Genomic DNA, 14,032 nt, shown 5'->3' with positions numbered 1-14,032 from the left:
TCTATTTATTTGTTATAAATCTGTTCAGAGTTATTTTTCTTCTTGAGTCAGTTTTGGTAATTTATGTCTTTCTAGGAATTTGTTCATTTCATTTGTCCATCTAAATTGTCTAATTTACTGGTATACAACTGATCATGGTATTTCTTTATAATTCTTTTTATTTCTGTAGGGTCAGTGATGATATCTCCTCTTTTATTCCTTATTTTAGTAATGAGTCTTCTCTCTTTTTTTCTTAGCCAATCTAACAGTTATCAATTTGTTAATCTTTTCAAAGAACTAACTTTTGGTTTTGTTGATTTCTCTCTGTTGTTTTTCTCTTCTCTATAGTTCATTAATTTCTGCTCTAATCTTTATTATTTGCCTTTTTCTGCTTGCTTTAGGCTTAGCTTGGTCTTTTTTCCAGTGCCTTAAGGTGGAAGGTTAGACTTTTGATATCTTTTTTAATATTATAGCTATAATATTTAATATTATAGCTATAAGTTTTCCTCTAAATATTGCTTTAGCTGCCATAACTTTTGGTATCTGTGTCTTTATTCTTATTCATATCAAAGTCTTTTCTAGTTTCCTTATAATTTCTTCTTTGACCCATTGGTTAGTTAGGATCGTGTTTTCATTTCTTTTAATGTCCACATATTTGGGGATTTTCTAAATTTCTGTTTCATTATAGATTTCTAATTTCATTCCATTCTTAAGCATTCATTAAAGCTGATGCTTCCAAATACTCTCTAATGATATGTCACCATTAAAATAATTGGCTCCTATTTATTGAGCTTTAATAAATGCCAGGCACTATGATAATAGCTTTTTATACATTATCACATTTAAATATTCAGAACCGAGGCTCAGAGATTAAACAAGCAAATAGCTGAGCCAGCACATTTTTATTACTAATAATAAACAGCAACTAGATCAGATCATTGAGCATAGAATTATGAGAAAAACAGATTCTGAGAGATAACTGCCAAGAAATGCAATTAAAAAAGACAAACATTATTCATTTGGCCATGGTTCTTTTTCTTCCATTACTTCTCCCCCTTTTCTCCAGATGTTTGTTATATTCCTCCTCTTCCTTCTTTTTCTTCTCCTTTTTTGCCAAAAGTTTCTCCCCATATTCCCAGTGGGAATCATCCCTTAGCATTTCAGTTCATGCATTCATCTGATGAATATTTGAGTACCTACCTTCTCTAGATCCTACATACAGAAATGAAAGGGATGTGGTGCCTGCTCTGAGATCATCATGTAGTAGGAGAGAGCTATGTAAAAAGGAGTAGATTCACTGTGACAGCCTTGGGTAGAACATCTGAGCATATAACCTTAAAAATGAGTCAGTGTTCATGAGATGGACAAAGGGGGAAGGGTTTCTATAACCAGCACCCAAGTCAAGATATAGAATATATACCTATAAGTCAACTATACTTCAATTTAAAAAAAAGAAGATATACCTATATATATTTAGGAGAGTAGCCTAGGCTAGAAATATATTTTGGGGAAGTGTCGTGGTTCTAGCCATGATAAAGGCACAGTTTCTCACTTTTCAACCACGAATTTGATTTCTACCACCATATCTTAGTTTTGCCTGTTCTAGAACTTCTTATAATTGAAATCATACATACATACTCTTTTGTGTCTGCCTTTTATGAGTCAGCATAATGCTTTTGAGATTCATCCATGTTGTTGCTTATATTGGTAGTTCAATGCTTTTTATTGCTGAGTAGCAATAGCAATATATTGTGTGTATCAGTGTATCACAGTTTATCAATTTACCTGTTGATGGACATCAGAATTCCCATTTGGGGCATTATGAACATTCTTATACACACCTTTTTGTGGACATACTTTTCTCTTGAGTAAACATCTAAGGGTGAATTGCTGAATCATAGGTTAGCTGTATGATAAACTTTACAAGAAACTGTCAAAGTGTTTTCAAAGTGGCTATACCATTTTGCATTCCCACTAACAATTCATATGAGAGTTCCAATTGCTTCACATCCTTACCAACACCTAATATTGTAAGTCTTTTTACTTTCAGCCCCTCTAGTGGGTGTGGAGTGGTATCTTGCTTTGGCTTTAATTTCTCTGATGATTAATGATGTTTTTCACATGCTTACTGACCATTTGCATATCTTATGTTAAATAGCCAGTTGAGTCTTTTGCCCATTTTTCATTATATGTTTTTGCTTTTTATTGTTCAGTTGTAGGAGTTTTTAAATATTCTGAATAAAACTCCTTTATCAGATATATGTATTTTAAACATTGTTTCCCAGTTTGTGGCTTGGTTTTTTATTTTCTTAATGACCTCTTTTGAAAAGCAAAAGTTTTTAATGATGAAATCCAGTTTACCATTTTTTTAAATTTACCATTAGTGCTTTTATGTTTTATCCACAAAATCTTTGCCTTCCTCAGATTACAAGTATATTCTGTTTTCTTCTAGAAATTGTATACTTCAAGCTTTTAGAATTAGGTCTGCAATCTATCTCTAGAAAATTTTGGTATATGGTATAAGTTAAGAGACGAAGTTCATTATTATGAAAATTTTCAAGCTTACAAAAATGTAGAAAGAATAGAATTATGAACCTCTGTACCTATTAGCTTCAACAGTTACCAACTCACGGTCAATCTTGTTTTGTATATTCTGAAATATATGAGATATTTATAGATAGATAGATAGATAATCTCCCCTGAACTATTTCGAGAGGACGTTGTAGAAATTATGGCCTGTTGTTGTTGTTGTTCTAATTCAGAATTCAATCCAGGATCGCACATTGCAATTCATTTGTCCTATTTTCTTAATCTCCTTTAATCTAGAATGGCTCTTTAACCTTTTCTGTTTTTTTTAACAGTGACATAAGAGGATGTTTCTTAATTTTAATTTGCTGATTATCTCTTCATGGTTAGCTTCATCTAATGCATTGTTGGCAAGGATATTATATCAGTGATATTGTATACTTCTCAGTGCTTTCCATCAGGAGGCACATGGTTTCAGGTTATCCCACTATATTGTGATGCTAAGTTTGATCACTTGGTTAAGGTGGTATCTGCCAGATTACTCCACCATAAAGGCACTTTTACCCACTTTTTTTTTTCTTTTTTGGCTGTGTTGGGTCTTCGTTGCTCCACGCGAGCTTTCTCCAGCTGCAGCGGGCGGGGGCTACTCCTCATTGCAGTGCGCAGGCTTCTCATTGCGGTGGCTTTTCTTGTTGCGGAGCACAGGCTCTAGGTGCACAGGCTTCGGTAGTTGTGGCGCGCAGGCTTGGTAGTTGTGGCACACAGGCTTAGTTGCTCCGTGACATGTGGGATCTTCCTGGACCAGGGCTCGAACCCGTGTCCCCTGCATTGGCAGGTGGATTCTTAACCACTGCACCACCAGGGAAGCCCCTACCCACCTTTTTAATGATTAATCTGTTAGAAGATAAGTGTCCCGAGAGGGCATAGAGCAGAAGCAAGAAGAACTGCAGTCCTGCAGCCTGTGGAATGAAAACCACATTCACAGAAAAATAGACAAAATGAAAAGGTAGAGGACTATGTACCAGATAAAGGAACAAGATAAAACCCCAGAAAGACAACTAAATGAAGTGGAAATAGGCAACCTTCCAGAAAAAGAATTCAGAATAATGATAGTGAAGATTATCCAGGACCTCGGGAAAAGAATGGAGCCAAAGATCGAGAAGATGCAAGAAATGTTTAACAAAGACCTAGAAAAATTAAAGAACAAACAAACAGAGATGAACAATACAATAACTGAAATGCAAACTACACTAGAAGGAATCAATAGCAGAATAACTGAGGCAGAAGAACGGATAAGTGACCTGGAAGACAGAATGGTGGAGTTCACTGCTGCAGAATAGAACAACGAAAAAAGAATGAAAAGAAATGAAGACAGCCTAAGGGATCTCTGGGACAACATTAAAGACACCCACATTCACATTATAGGGGTGCCAGAAGGAGAAGAGAGAGAGAAAGGACCCAAGAAAATATTTGAAGAGATTATAGTCGAAAACTTCCCTAACATGGGAAAGGAAATAGCCAGCCAAGTCCAGGAAGCACAGAGAGCCCCAGGCAGGATAAACCCAAGGAGAAACGTGACAAGACATATAGTAGTCAAATTGACAAAAATTAAAGACAAGGAAAAATTATTAAAAACAACAAGGGAAAAATGACAGATAACATACAAGAGAACTCCCATAACATTAACAGCTGATTTCTCAGCAGAAACTCTACAAGCCAGAAGGGAGTGGCACGATATATTTAAAGTGAGGAAAGGGAAGAACCTACAACCAAGATTACTCTACCGAGCAAGGATCTCATTCAGATTCGATGGAGAAATCAAAAGCTTTACAGACGAGCAAAAGCTAAGAGAATTCAGCACCACCAAACCAGCTCTACAACAAATGCTAAAGGAACTTCTCTAAGTGGGAAACACAAGAGAAGAAAAGGACCTACAAAAACAAACCCAAAACAATAAAGAAAATGGTCATAGGAACATACATATCGATAATTACCTTAAACGTGAATGGATTAAATGCTCCAACCGAAAGAAACAGGCTCATTGAATGGATACAAAAACAAGACCCATATATATGCTGTCTACAAGAGACCCACTTCAGACCTAGGGACACATACAGACTGAAAGTGAGGGGATGGAAAAAGATTTTCCATGCAAATGGAAATGAAAAGAAAGCTGGAGTAGCAATACTCATATCAGGTAAAATAGACTTTAAAATAAAGAATGTTACAAGAGACAAGGACGGACACTACATAATGATCAAGGGTTCAATCCAAGAAGAAGATATAACAATTACAAATACATATGCACCCAACATAGGAGCACCTCAGTACATAAGGCAAATGCTAACAGCTATAAAAGAAGAAATCGACAGTAACACACTAATAGTGAGGGACTTTAACATCTCCCTTACACCAATGGACAGATCATACAGACAGAAAATTAATAAGGAAACACAAGCTTTAAATGACACAACAGACCAGATAGATTTAATTGATATTTATAGGACATTCCATACAAAAACAACAGATTACACTTTCTTCTCAAATGCACATGGAACATTCTCCAGGATAAATCATATCTTGGGTCACAAATCAAGCCTTGGTAAATTTAAGAAAGTTGAAATCATATCAAGCATCTTTTCTGACCACAACACTAATGAGATTAGAAATAAATTACAGGGAAAAAAACACAAACACATGGAGGCTAAACAATACGTTACTAAATAACCAAGACATCACTGAAGAAATCAAAGAGGCAATCAAAAAATACATAGAGACAAATGACAACAAAAACACGATGACCCAAAACCTATGGGATGCAGCAAAAGCAGTTCTAAGAGGAAAGTTTATAGCAATACAATCCTACCTCAAGAAACAAAAGAGATCTCAAATAAACTATCTAACCTTACACCTAAAGGAACTAGAGAAAGAAAAACAAACAAAACCCAAAGTTAGTAGAAGGAAAGAAATCATAAGGATCAGAGCAGAAATAAATGAAATAGAAACAAAGAAAACAATAGCAAAGATCAGTAAAACTAAAAGCTGGTTCTTTGAGGAGATAAACGAAATTGATAAACCTTTAGCCAGACCCATCAAGAAAAAGAGGGAGAGGACTCAAATCAATAAAATTAGAAATGAAAAAAACAAGAAGATAATGTATGCTGTTCCCCAACAAATTTTTAATCAATAGTTTTATTAACCACTGATGATTCTTGCCTGAATTAATTATTATTATGGTAGTCAAAAAATGGTGATTTCCTAACTTTATTATTTCTTCTATAGTTATTAGCATTCTACATAAGAGAACTTTCTCTTTTTCCCCATTATTAATTATTTAATTTAGGTATTTTGGATGATCTTTATGGACTTACGATTTTCTTTTTTAATTCAATGTGTTATACTCCATTTCTGTCATTATTCATTTTAGTAATCAACTTGTCTAGATTTGGCTGGTGTGATCACTTTTAAACTGGCTTTGGTGTCCTTTTGACATGCCATCATTAGTTCTAGGTTTTCTAAATTTTGTGTTATTGTTGTGTTTATGTTTAGTACTTTTTACTTTCCAGTCCAACAAAATGTTTCAGACTTACCTTTTACTTCACCTGGTCATGGAATCAGCCATTTCTCAAAAAAAACCACAAAACCTAGCTCTTTTTTTGTAGGAAATGGCATTTAGAAAACAAAGTCTGAGCACCAGGTGTGCTTTCTGCTTCTGGGATATCATTACATCTAGCCTCCTTTAATGGGCAGAGAAAGAAAAATAAATTTGTTTAGAAAAATCATAAATTTATATCAGATGCTTCTAATTACTATTTACCATCATAAGATTTTTCCTCTCCTTACCTCATTCCATGATTGTACCTTACCCTTCTTTCACAAGGATAACGTTGTTTTACAACATCAGTGTGTTTTACTCACTTGCCCATTACTCACACACCAAATAGTTTCAGAATTGAACCGACAATAAGCCTCCTAAGTGAAGTTCAAAATTTCTTTACAATTCTATCTTTAGAATATATTCTGAGGGTAAGTAGTCAGGGTACTATGTTTCTCCCATATTTTTTTGAAGCAAATTCAATGCATTAAATCATTTCAACTGTAACTACTTAAATATGGCATGACCACAATGCCATTTATCACACTTAAAAATTAATAATTATTGGATTAATATTCCATCTCTTTCAGGTCTTAAATTGACTCATAAATATCATAAATGCTTTTTTGTTTCTTTATTATACAATTTCTTTGCTTGAACCAGAAGTGAAATCTATTGCAATTGGTTGATCCCTCTTAGTTCTCTTCTGATTTATATGTTTTCCCCCATTTTTTTGTTTGTTTTGTTTCCATTTTTATATTTAAGAAACCAGGTCATTTGTCTTATAGAGTTTGCTCCAGATTTTCTTTGTAGTATAATTCAGCAGTTTTCTCTGTCCTCTTTATTTCTTTAAACTGGTAGTTGGATTTAGAGGTTTGGTTAGATTCAGACTCATTGGCAAAGGAGGGTTTTCTTTCCTTTTCTTTTGAGAGTAGAGGTTTACAGAACTACTTTGTGGTAATATTTTGTTTTCCCATCAGGAAGCACATTCATCTGATTGTCTTTTTGTGTGTGTGATGTTACCAGCCATTGATGCTCAATGCCTAGATGCATTAATTCATTAGCCTTGCAAACAGAACCCTGGGACACTGTTACAGACACACATCCATTCAGACACGTTTCTAAAACAGACATATTTCAGGCCAACTCCTGTCTTTCCTTTAACAACCTCTTTGTTTCATTGTTACTTGTTTTGGGACCTCTTTTGTTTTAAACTTCTCTTTTTTTCTGTATGAAAACATGATGTGTATAATACAAAGTGGTGGCCCAAACTTATAGTAACAACCTTCCAAAGGGAACACAATTATTTTAGAGGAGGAGAGACAAGAATGAAGAGGGAAGAAACATTTATAAGAGATAAAAGAGGTCACAGAAAAAGGTGTATATGAGTTCAGTATACATTTAAATCAAATTCTGCCCAGAGAACATTCATATCTTGAATGTGACTTTTTAGAACTATGAAACATTCGAAGCTTGAAAAATTAGAACACGAAGAAGAAAAACTTTAAAATGCCCCTCGTTTTAAAGTTTTCTGAATGAAAAGGATAAAAACACATCAAGATTCCCTCATGTGTCTTTAAAAACATGGGATTTGAGTGGGAGAAGGAGCAATTTGAGTTTTTTGTTTTGTTTCTTTTCTTCATGAAGCGTGTATTTTACCTTAAACCAGTTCACCAATGCCATTACATTCTGGGGTCAGGCTGCACAATTTCGTGCCATTTGACCTAACAACTTGGCGACTTCTGAGTGACAGTAATAATATGCTGACTCCTGGAATGAGTGTTCTAATGTCTGTCACAACATGAAAGGTATTCATTTAACAGAGACACAACAGAATCGGATAAACAAGGCATGTGTATCTGATTGATAGCAAGGGTGGTGGAGGGAGGTTTCCTCTCATTCAATTAAAGATAAAAAATATTTACACCAAGTAAAATTTAAAACATGCTGTGATTGTTTGCTTTCATCCCATAGTGTGGAGGTTAGGGAGAGGGGTATTTTTGTTTTTTAAGACCTTATTGAGATATAGTTCACATAGTATACAATTCACAGACTTAAAGTGTCCAATTCAGTGTTGTTTAGTATATTGGTAGGGTTATGCAACCATCACCACAATCTAATTTTAGAACATTTTCGTCTCTCCTGAAACTAACACTATACCCATTAGCTGTCACTTCCCATTCTCTGTACCCCCTACCCTCACTCAGCCCCAACCAACCACTAATCTACTTTGTCTATAGATTTGCCCCTCATGGGCACTTACCTTTTAAAAGCCATTCATAACCTGTCACACTGAAATTTTTTTACTTTATTTTTGTACATTATTTAAAAACAAGTACAATAGAATAGAACCCTCAAAAACATGAAAGGGTCTCCAAAAATTGTAGCAGGATATCCCACAAAAATATTGTTGAAGCCAATAGCATCTGATGGCTTAAATAAATAATTGCCAAGCAGTGAAGCTGTGGGAAAGAAGACAGATTACAGTGTCACTTAAGAAAGTCAGATGCTAATGATTTTAAATATAAACTTGAAACAGGCTTGAGTTACGGAAACTTTTCTTGCTCTAAGAACAGCAATATTTGCAACCAGGAATATTTGCAAATTCAGATTCTAACTTCACTGCTCACCAACTGTGTGACTCTGGGCAAGTAACAGAAGATTTGTAAACTTTAGTTTCCTCATCTGTAATATGAGAATAATGATGGTACCAACTTCATGAAGTTAGTGTGGAGATTCGCATATGCAGAGCCTTTAGAACCAAGCCTGGCACATAATAAGTGCTCAGCAAATGTTACTTGTTGTCTTTACCAGTTTTGTTCATAAGAACTCAATAATCCAGGTCAAATTCCACAATGGAATTCTTAGATATGCCAACTTTCCACTTGCCACGTGTGATTGGTATTTTCAAAATCTCTGCTCAAAGAAGTTTTCTGCCATGAAGACAATGGATTGGAATTTAAGATACTGTAATGTAGAGGAAAATAGCACTGATCAAGTACGATTAATAGAGCTGTAGGTTAGCCTTCAGTTGCTTTAGAACGATGTGTTCCATGAATAGTAAAAGTGCTGATTTATTATTCTCACCTAACACTCGTGTAACAGATTTTTCTTTTCTAAATTAAAAGAAAAAATTAACGGCAATGAAAACAAAAGCTTATATAATGGTATTACACATGTCTAACAAAATAAAGAATAGATTAGAGCACCATAAACCACATATAACCTCTTCTAGTTGAAATGTTTAACTAAGACCTTAAATGTGTGACTTTTAAATCTGTGCGTGTGAAGGGAAGTTGTGATTTGGTTTTGTGTCCATAAATGTAAGGCAATGTGACCACCAACGAATGATTCCATTACCTTTTCTTTAACTCCAGTACAAAGTGGCTTTCGGTAATAGACTGATATGTTAGATAATTTTATTTTTGAGGAATTATTATGCATTTTCTGTTCTTTTAAAAAGTGTGGTGCTAAATATTATGATGTCCCAATCAGATGACTCATGATACACAACATTTTCATACTCGGGAAATGTTAACACATTACAGTCCTTGCTTTGAAAAGATAAAAGAATGAATCACAAACAACACATTTTCATTTTCCTTTGACCCCAAGAGACAATTTAAATGATGTGGTTTGCATGCAGCCCCATATGGCTCTCAAAGGCCTCCACATTGTGCATTCATGTCTACATTTTAACCCCAGGCTTTATTCCTCCTGGCATTGTTTTGTATTTGCATGAAAATCTGTAAGTGTTTTTTTTTTTTTTGCATGACAAGCCATCCGTAACGTTGAAGTTAAATGTCTAACATATCTTGCAATATCACGTGTCATTAATTCTTACATGATATTTTTTTCTTTTATTTTCAGTTACTGAAGTTAAATATGCTTGAAATGTAAAAGTGGCATGAAACTGGAGTGATGCAAGAATATTTAATGTTCCTTTAAGGACTTACCATTTTTTAACTGGGAAAATTTGGGGGGTAGTTCCCAGCCTTGTCTTTGGACACCAATCCCTCAATTACAAATTATGATAAAACTATATTGAACACAAGTGCTGTCAGCAGAGTAATAAATTCTGAAGTGATACTTCTTTTTTTCCCTGAGAATGTGTTTCTAGTTCTTGAATATGAAGTACAAAATGTGTCCCCTAATTTCAGGATTTATTAAATATTTGATTTATTGGTTTTCTTAAAGCCTTCTTAATGGTACATAAAATTAAGCTCAACTGACTTTGGTGAAATTTCCTAGTAACTAAAAAAGTAATGAATTACTGAATGACAGCGCCAATATTTTAATACTTTAATATATCCTAAATGAACATGACTACCAAAATGGATATTAGATATAGGAGTGCGTGAGTATACAAAGAAAATAAGTTATTTATACCATTTTGTCAAGCATCAAATTCATAAGAGCACATAACTGATTCCCGCCAATGGGCCAAAATATCCAAACAAGTGCTGTTTTTTCCAAGTAGTCAACTTGCTCGCTCTGCATTTATTCCTATCAGCTGTCATTGCTAAAACCGTTTTAGAATACCCCTTGTCAAATTACCTTCAGTCTTTGGCACACTAATACCTGTGTGGTAACAAATCTTGTTTCTTGGAGAGAGACCCTCAGAGCCACGTTAGTCAAGTAAGCTGGCAAAACATGTTTTTAAAATGATACGTCAATATGAAATTACCAAGACTTGCAGGGCTTATAGCCTATAAAATGATTAAGAACAGGTTTCCCAAAGAAGAACCCCAGATAGCATTTACATAACAGCAACAGTGGGAATAAATGATTTTTTCTTAAGAAGTCTTTTAGGCAAGCATCTGATATTCACTTGAATGAATAAGTTCTGATACAGGTATTCTGTTATGTCTATCTATTATTTTAAATTCCACCTCATTTAAGCTAATGGAGTGGTTTACATTTTTAAGGACAGCGCTTCTTCCATTATTTCTTGTCATATCAGAATATAGATAAATGGCCGTTATATCTCCCTTGCTTGAGTGAATATCAAGTTAATACCTCTTTAGCAGCAATTTTAATAGATTTTGGTTGATGGTGCCTTGACTGTCACCAGCTAGCTCTGTGATATTGGCAAGGGACTCAGCCTCTCTGTGCCTCTGGCCCCCTGTCTACAAGTGAGGGCTTAGAGCTCAATTATCTTTAAAATCTCTTTTGAATGAAAATATAATACTGTAATTATCATATATCTGTGTGGGAACTAAATCATCATATATCATAAATCCACACACATCTCTGAGGTTTTAATTAAATTCAAGCTGAAGTAACTCAAATTCCAGTTTTTTAAAAAGACATCTAGACACTGATGTGTCTAGCATCTCTAGTAAAGTCTTTTCTACCTGATGATAATGATGATTATAAAGATGAATTTGTATAGCACTTTATGTTTATACTGCCTTACATGAGTCTCACAACCTAAGAGCTGCTGTCATCATCCTCAGTATGCAGATGAAGTAGATACTGAGGTTCAAAGAGATTCAGTTACCTGTCTAAGGTGATGAACTAGCAAGTTACAGAGCCGGACAGAGGGTCTTCTACTTCCAATTTAATATTCATTTCCCCCGTCGTCATTTACCTGCCTTTTAATTAGGAGACAGTTTTTCCAAGGTGTCATTTTTCAGAATTTACACTCCTGGAAACTAAAATCTGCCTTTAGGGACCCTCCCGCACCCCTTTAGACTATCCACTTGCGTCACTACAGCTCTCTCTGCTTTTACAAACTAGTTGTTTTGTCAGCATGAGTGTGACAACAATTAGACGTCCCCTGTTTTTGCCCCATGCCTTTTCTCCTTCACAGTCATTCAATGACAAGCGTAAAAAGAGCTTCATCTTTTCACGAAAATTCCCATTCTACAAGAACAAGGAGCAGAGTGAGCAGGAAACCAGTGATCCTGAACGTAAGTAGATTCTCGAAGAGAATGTCACCTGCAACACAAGAGAAAAAAATCCTTCACGGGCAACACGCATGATGTAGGCTCCCCCACGCCACACGCCTAGGCAAACAAACACGGCAGGCAGGCAGGTCAGGGCTTACTACTGTGACCAGTGTTTGGCTGCAGTCTGGATCCTTCCCTGGATGGAGCTCTTCTTTGCAGAACGCATTGGAGAGGGACCTGAGGAAGCAGGGACTTTGCTTCCAAACAGCATTTATCTGTGACCAGGACTGGGTCTGGTTCGCGTTTTCTATCATGCAACTCTCCAAGGGCTCGAGACAAATTCTTTTCTGGACAGAAATATTAGATTCCATTGCCACGTATATTGTTTTGGAATGCTAGCTAACTGGGAGTGATTAAATTCCCTTTATTGATTACTAGCATTTGTTCACTCTTTCCCTCCCAGCAGACATTAAGCACTTCCTTACTGAGCAGTGAGCTTGTATTGGGTGGATGCTCAGACTAAGAATTGGCCATGAAACTTGGAGGGGATCATCGCTCTCAGTGGTACGTTGCTGTGGCAGTACTGACAGTGGGCCAAAATGACATCTGCTGACTCTTTCTCTTTTTCGTAACAATCTTCTGCTTAAACCTTTCGAGTTGCTTTACAAATCCTTGAGTCTCAGTCCAGGGAGTTGGGAATGAAAGTTGTTTCAGAAGAAGAGAGCATGGGATCCAGATTGCTCAGGCAACACGGTCTGTCATGGTAGTATCCATTTCAACTCCACTGACTTCTTCCTTCCTCTTCCGTGGCTGTTCTCCCTCTCTCATTGCTCTCTCTGGGGACTTCCATGCAGGACATCCCCGGATTAGGTGACGACGGTTATGGAACAAAGACTCTGAGTAAGTTCCCAGGAATGGTCACTGTAACTTTTCTTTTCTTTTTCTTTCCTTTTGAGTTTCGCTTTTGTTCCTTTTCTCGAGGGCCTTTCACTCCTAGCATGCACAAGATACTGAGTTTTATTTGTTACCTAGCTGTGAATGCTCCTACAAAGCAATTTTCAGCCGTTTTGTTCTGCATGTCAGCATTTAAAAGCAAAGTGTCTCAGGCACTGTAACTTCCGTTGCAGTTCACACCTTCCCTTTCTGACCGCGTGCTGTGACCAGCATGGTCCTGGTGCCGCCGTGGCATCCCTTGCTCTGCCGCCTGATACCTCCCAGGGAGCAAGAAACCATGTTGAAAGAAAGGGCGAGTTAAATGCTGTAGAACAGGAAAGCAGAAATGTATTTTATATTCTTTCTTCTGGCTTTTCCCCCAGACATACTTAATGACCTTGCCAAATTCCATAATTGGGTTGTACTTTGCTATTGGTAAAGGAGCTGTGTTATAGTCAAAAGGAACATGCATTCTCAAAAAGTAAATATTAAGCTATTTGATCTTCCATGAATAATTCTTTGCTATTAACTTTGACTGATTTTTTTTTCTGACTTGCGGTGATCCTGCTTGAAATGTTTGTATGATAAAGTTTTAGATATGTTTATTAATATGTTTTTCTATCAGTGATTTATTAGCTGCATTGCATAACCATATCTTCATTTTACGGTTTAGAGTGGAAAGAAAAATATATTAAACTTTAAAATTTTCTAGTTATTAATGCCTTTACTCTGTGTCCCATTGCACTAATAAAAAATAATAATTCTGTGTATTAATATACTATACTATGATTTTTCTTTCTTTAATATTAACTCCATTGTGTAGGCATCAATGAACTAAGAACAGTTTTGTGTCTTTTGCAGCTGTATCACATGTTCATTTTTGTTTGTTTTCTTTTTGTTTTAATTTAACAGCTATGGGCAATATTTTTAGAAGCTGTTCATTTCATTTCTATAAAACAAAATAACATTGAGCTGGGATTTGTTTTCAAGAGCTGGTTATATAACCCTGCGTAATGATACCTGTCATCCTTCAAATTGTTAATTTGGACTCTTTTTTTAGATATGTATGTTTAGAAAACAAAATCTGATCAAGAGTAACTACTGA

The 14,032-nt window shown here is 35.6% G+C and overlaps 1 protein-coding gene across 27 annotated transcripts in view; it reads left to right on the top strand.

Moving 5' to 3' along the window:
• The window catches only part of DLG2 (discs large MAGUK scaffold protein 2), a 2,016,902-nt gene that overhangs the window by 1,976,535 nt on the left and 26,335 nt on the right, over positions 1–14,032 (top strand). For 17 of the 27 annotated variants that reach the window (XM_060303825.1, XM_060303817.1, XM_060303816.1 and 14 more), the window contains one exon: positions 11,916–12,015. In XM_060303825.1, coding sequence (XP_060159808.1) covers positions 11,916–12,015 — 100 coding nt within the window. Of the gene's footprint in view, positions 1–11,915; positions 12,016–12,848; positions 12,895–14,032 lie in introns of all 27 variants that reach the window. The other 10 variants (XM_060303820.1, XM_060303823.1, XM_060303826.1 and 7 more) reach the window with 1 other exon arrangement.

This window comes from Globicephala melas, chromosome 8 (assembly GCF_963455315.2).
Source record: "Globicephala melas chromosome 8, mGloMel1.2, whole genome shotgun sequence".
NCBI lineage: Eukaryota > Metazoa > Chordata > Mammalia > Artiodactyla > Delphinidae > Globicephala > Globicephala melas.
The sequence above is the reverse complement of the archived record's forward strand: the minus strand, read 5'-3'. Positions and strand labels throughout refer to the sequence as shown.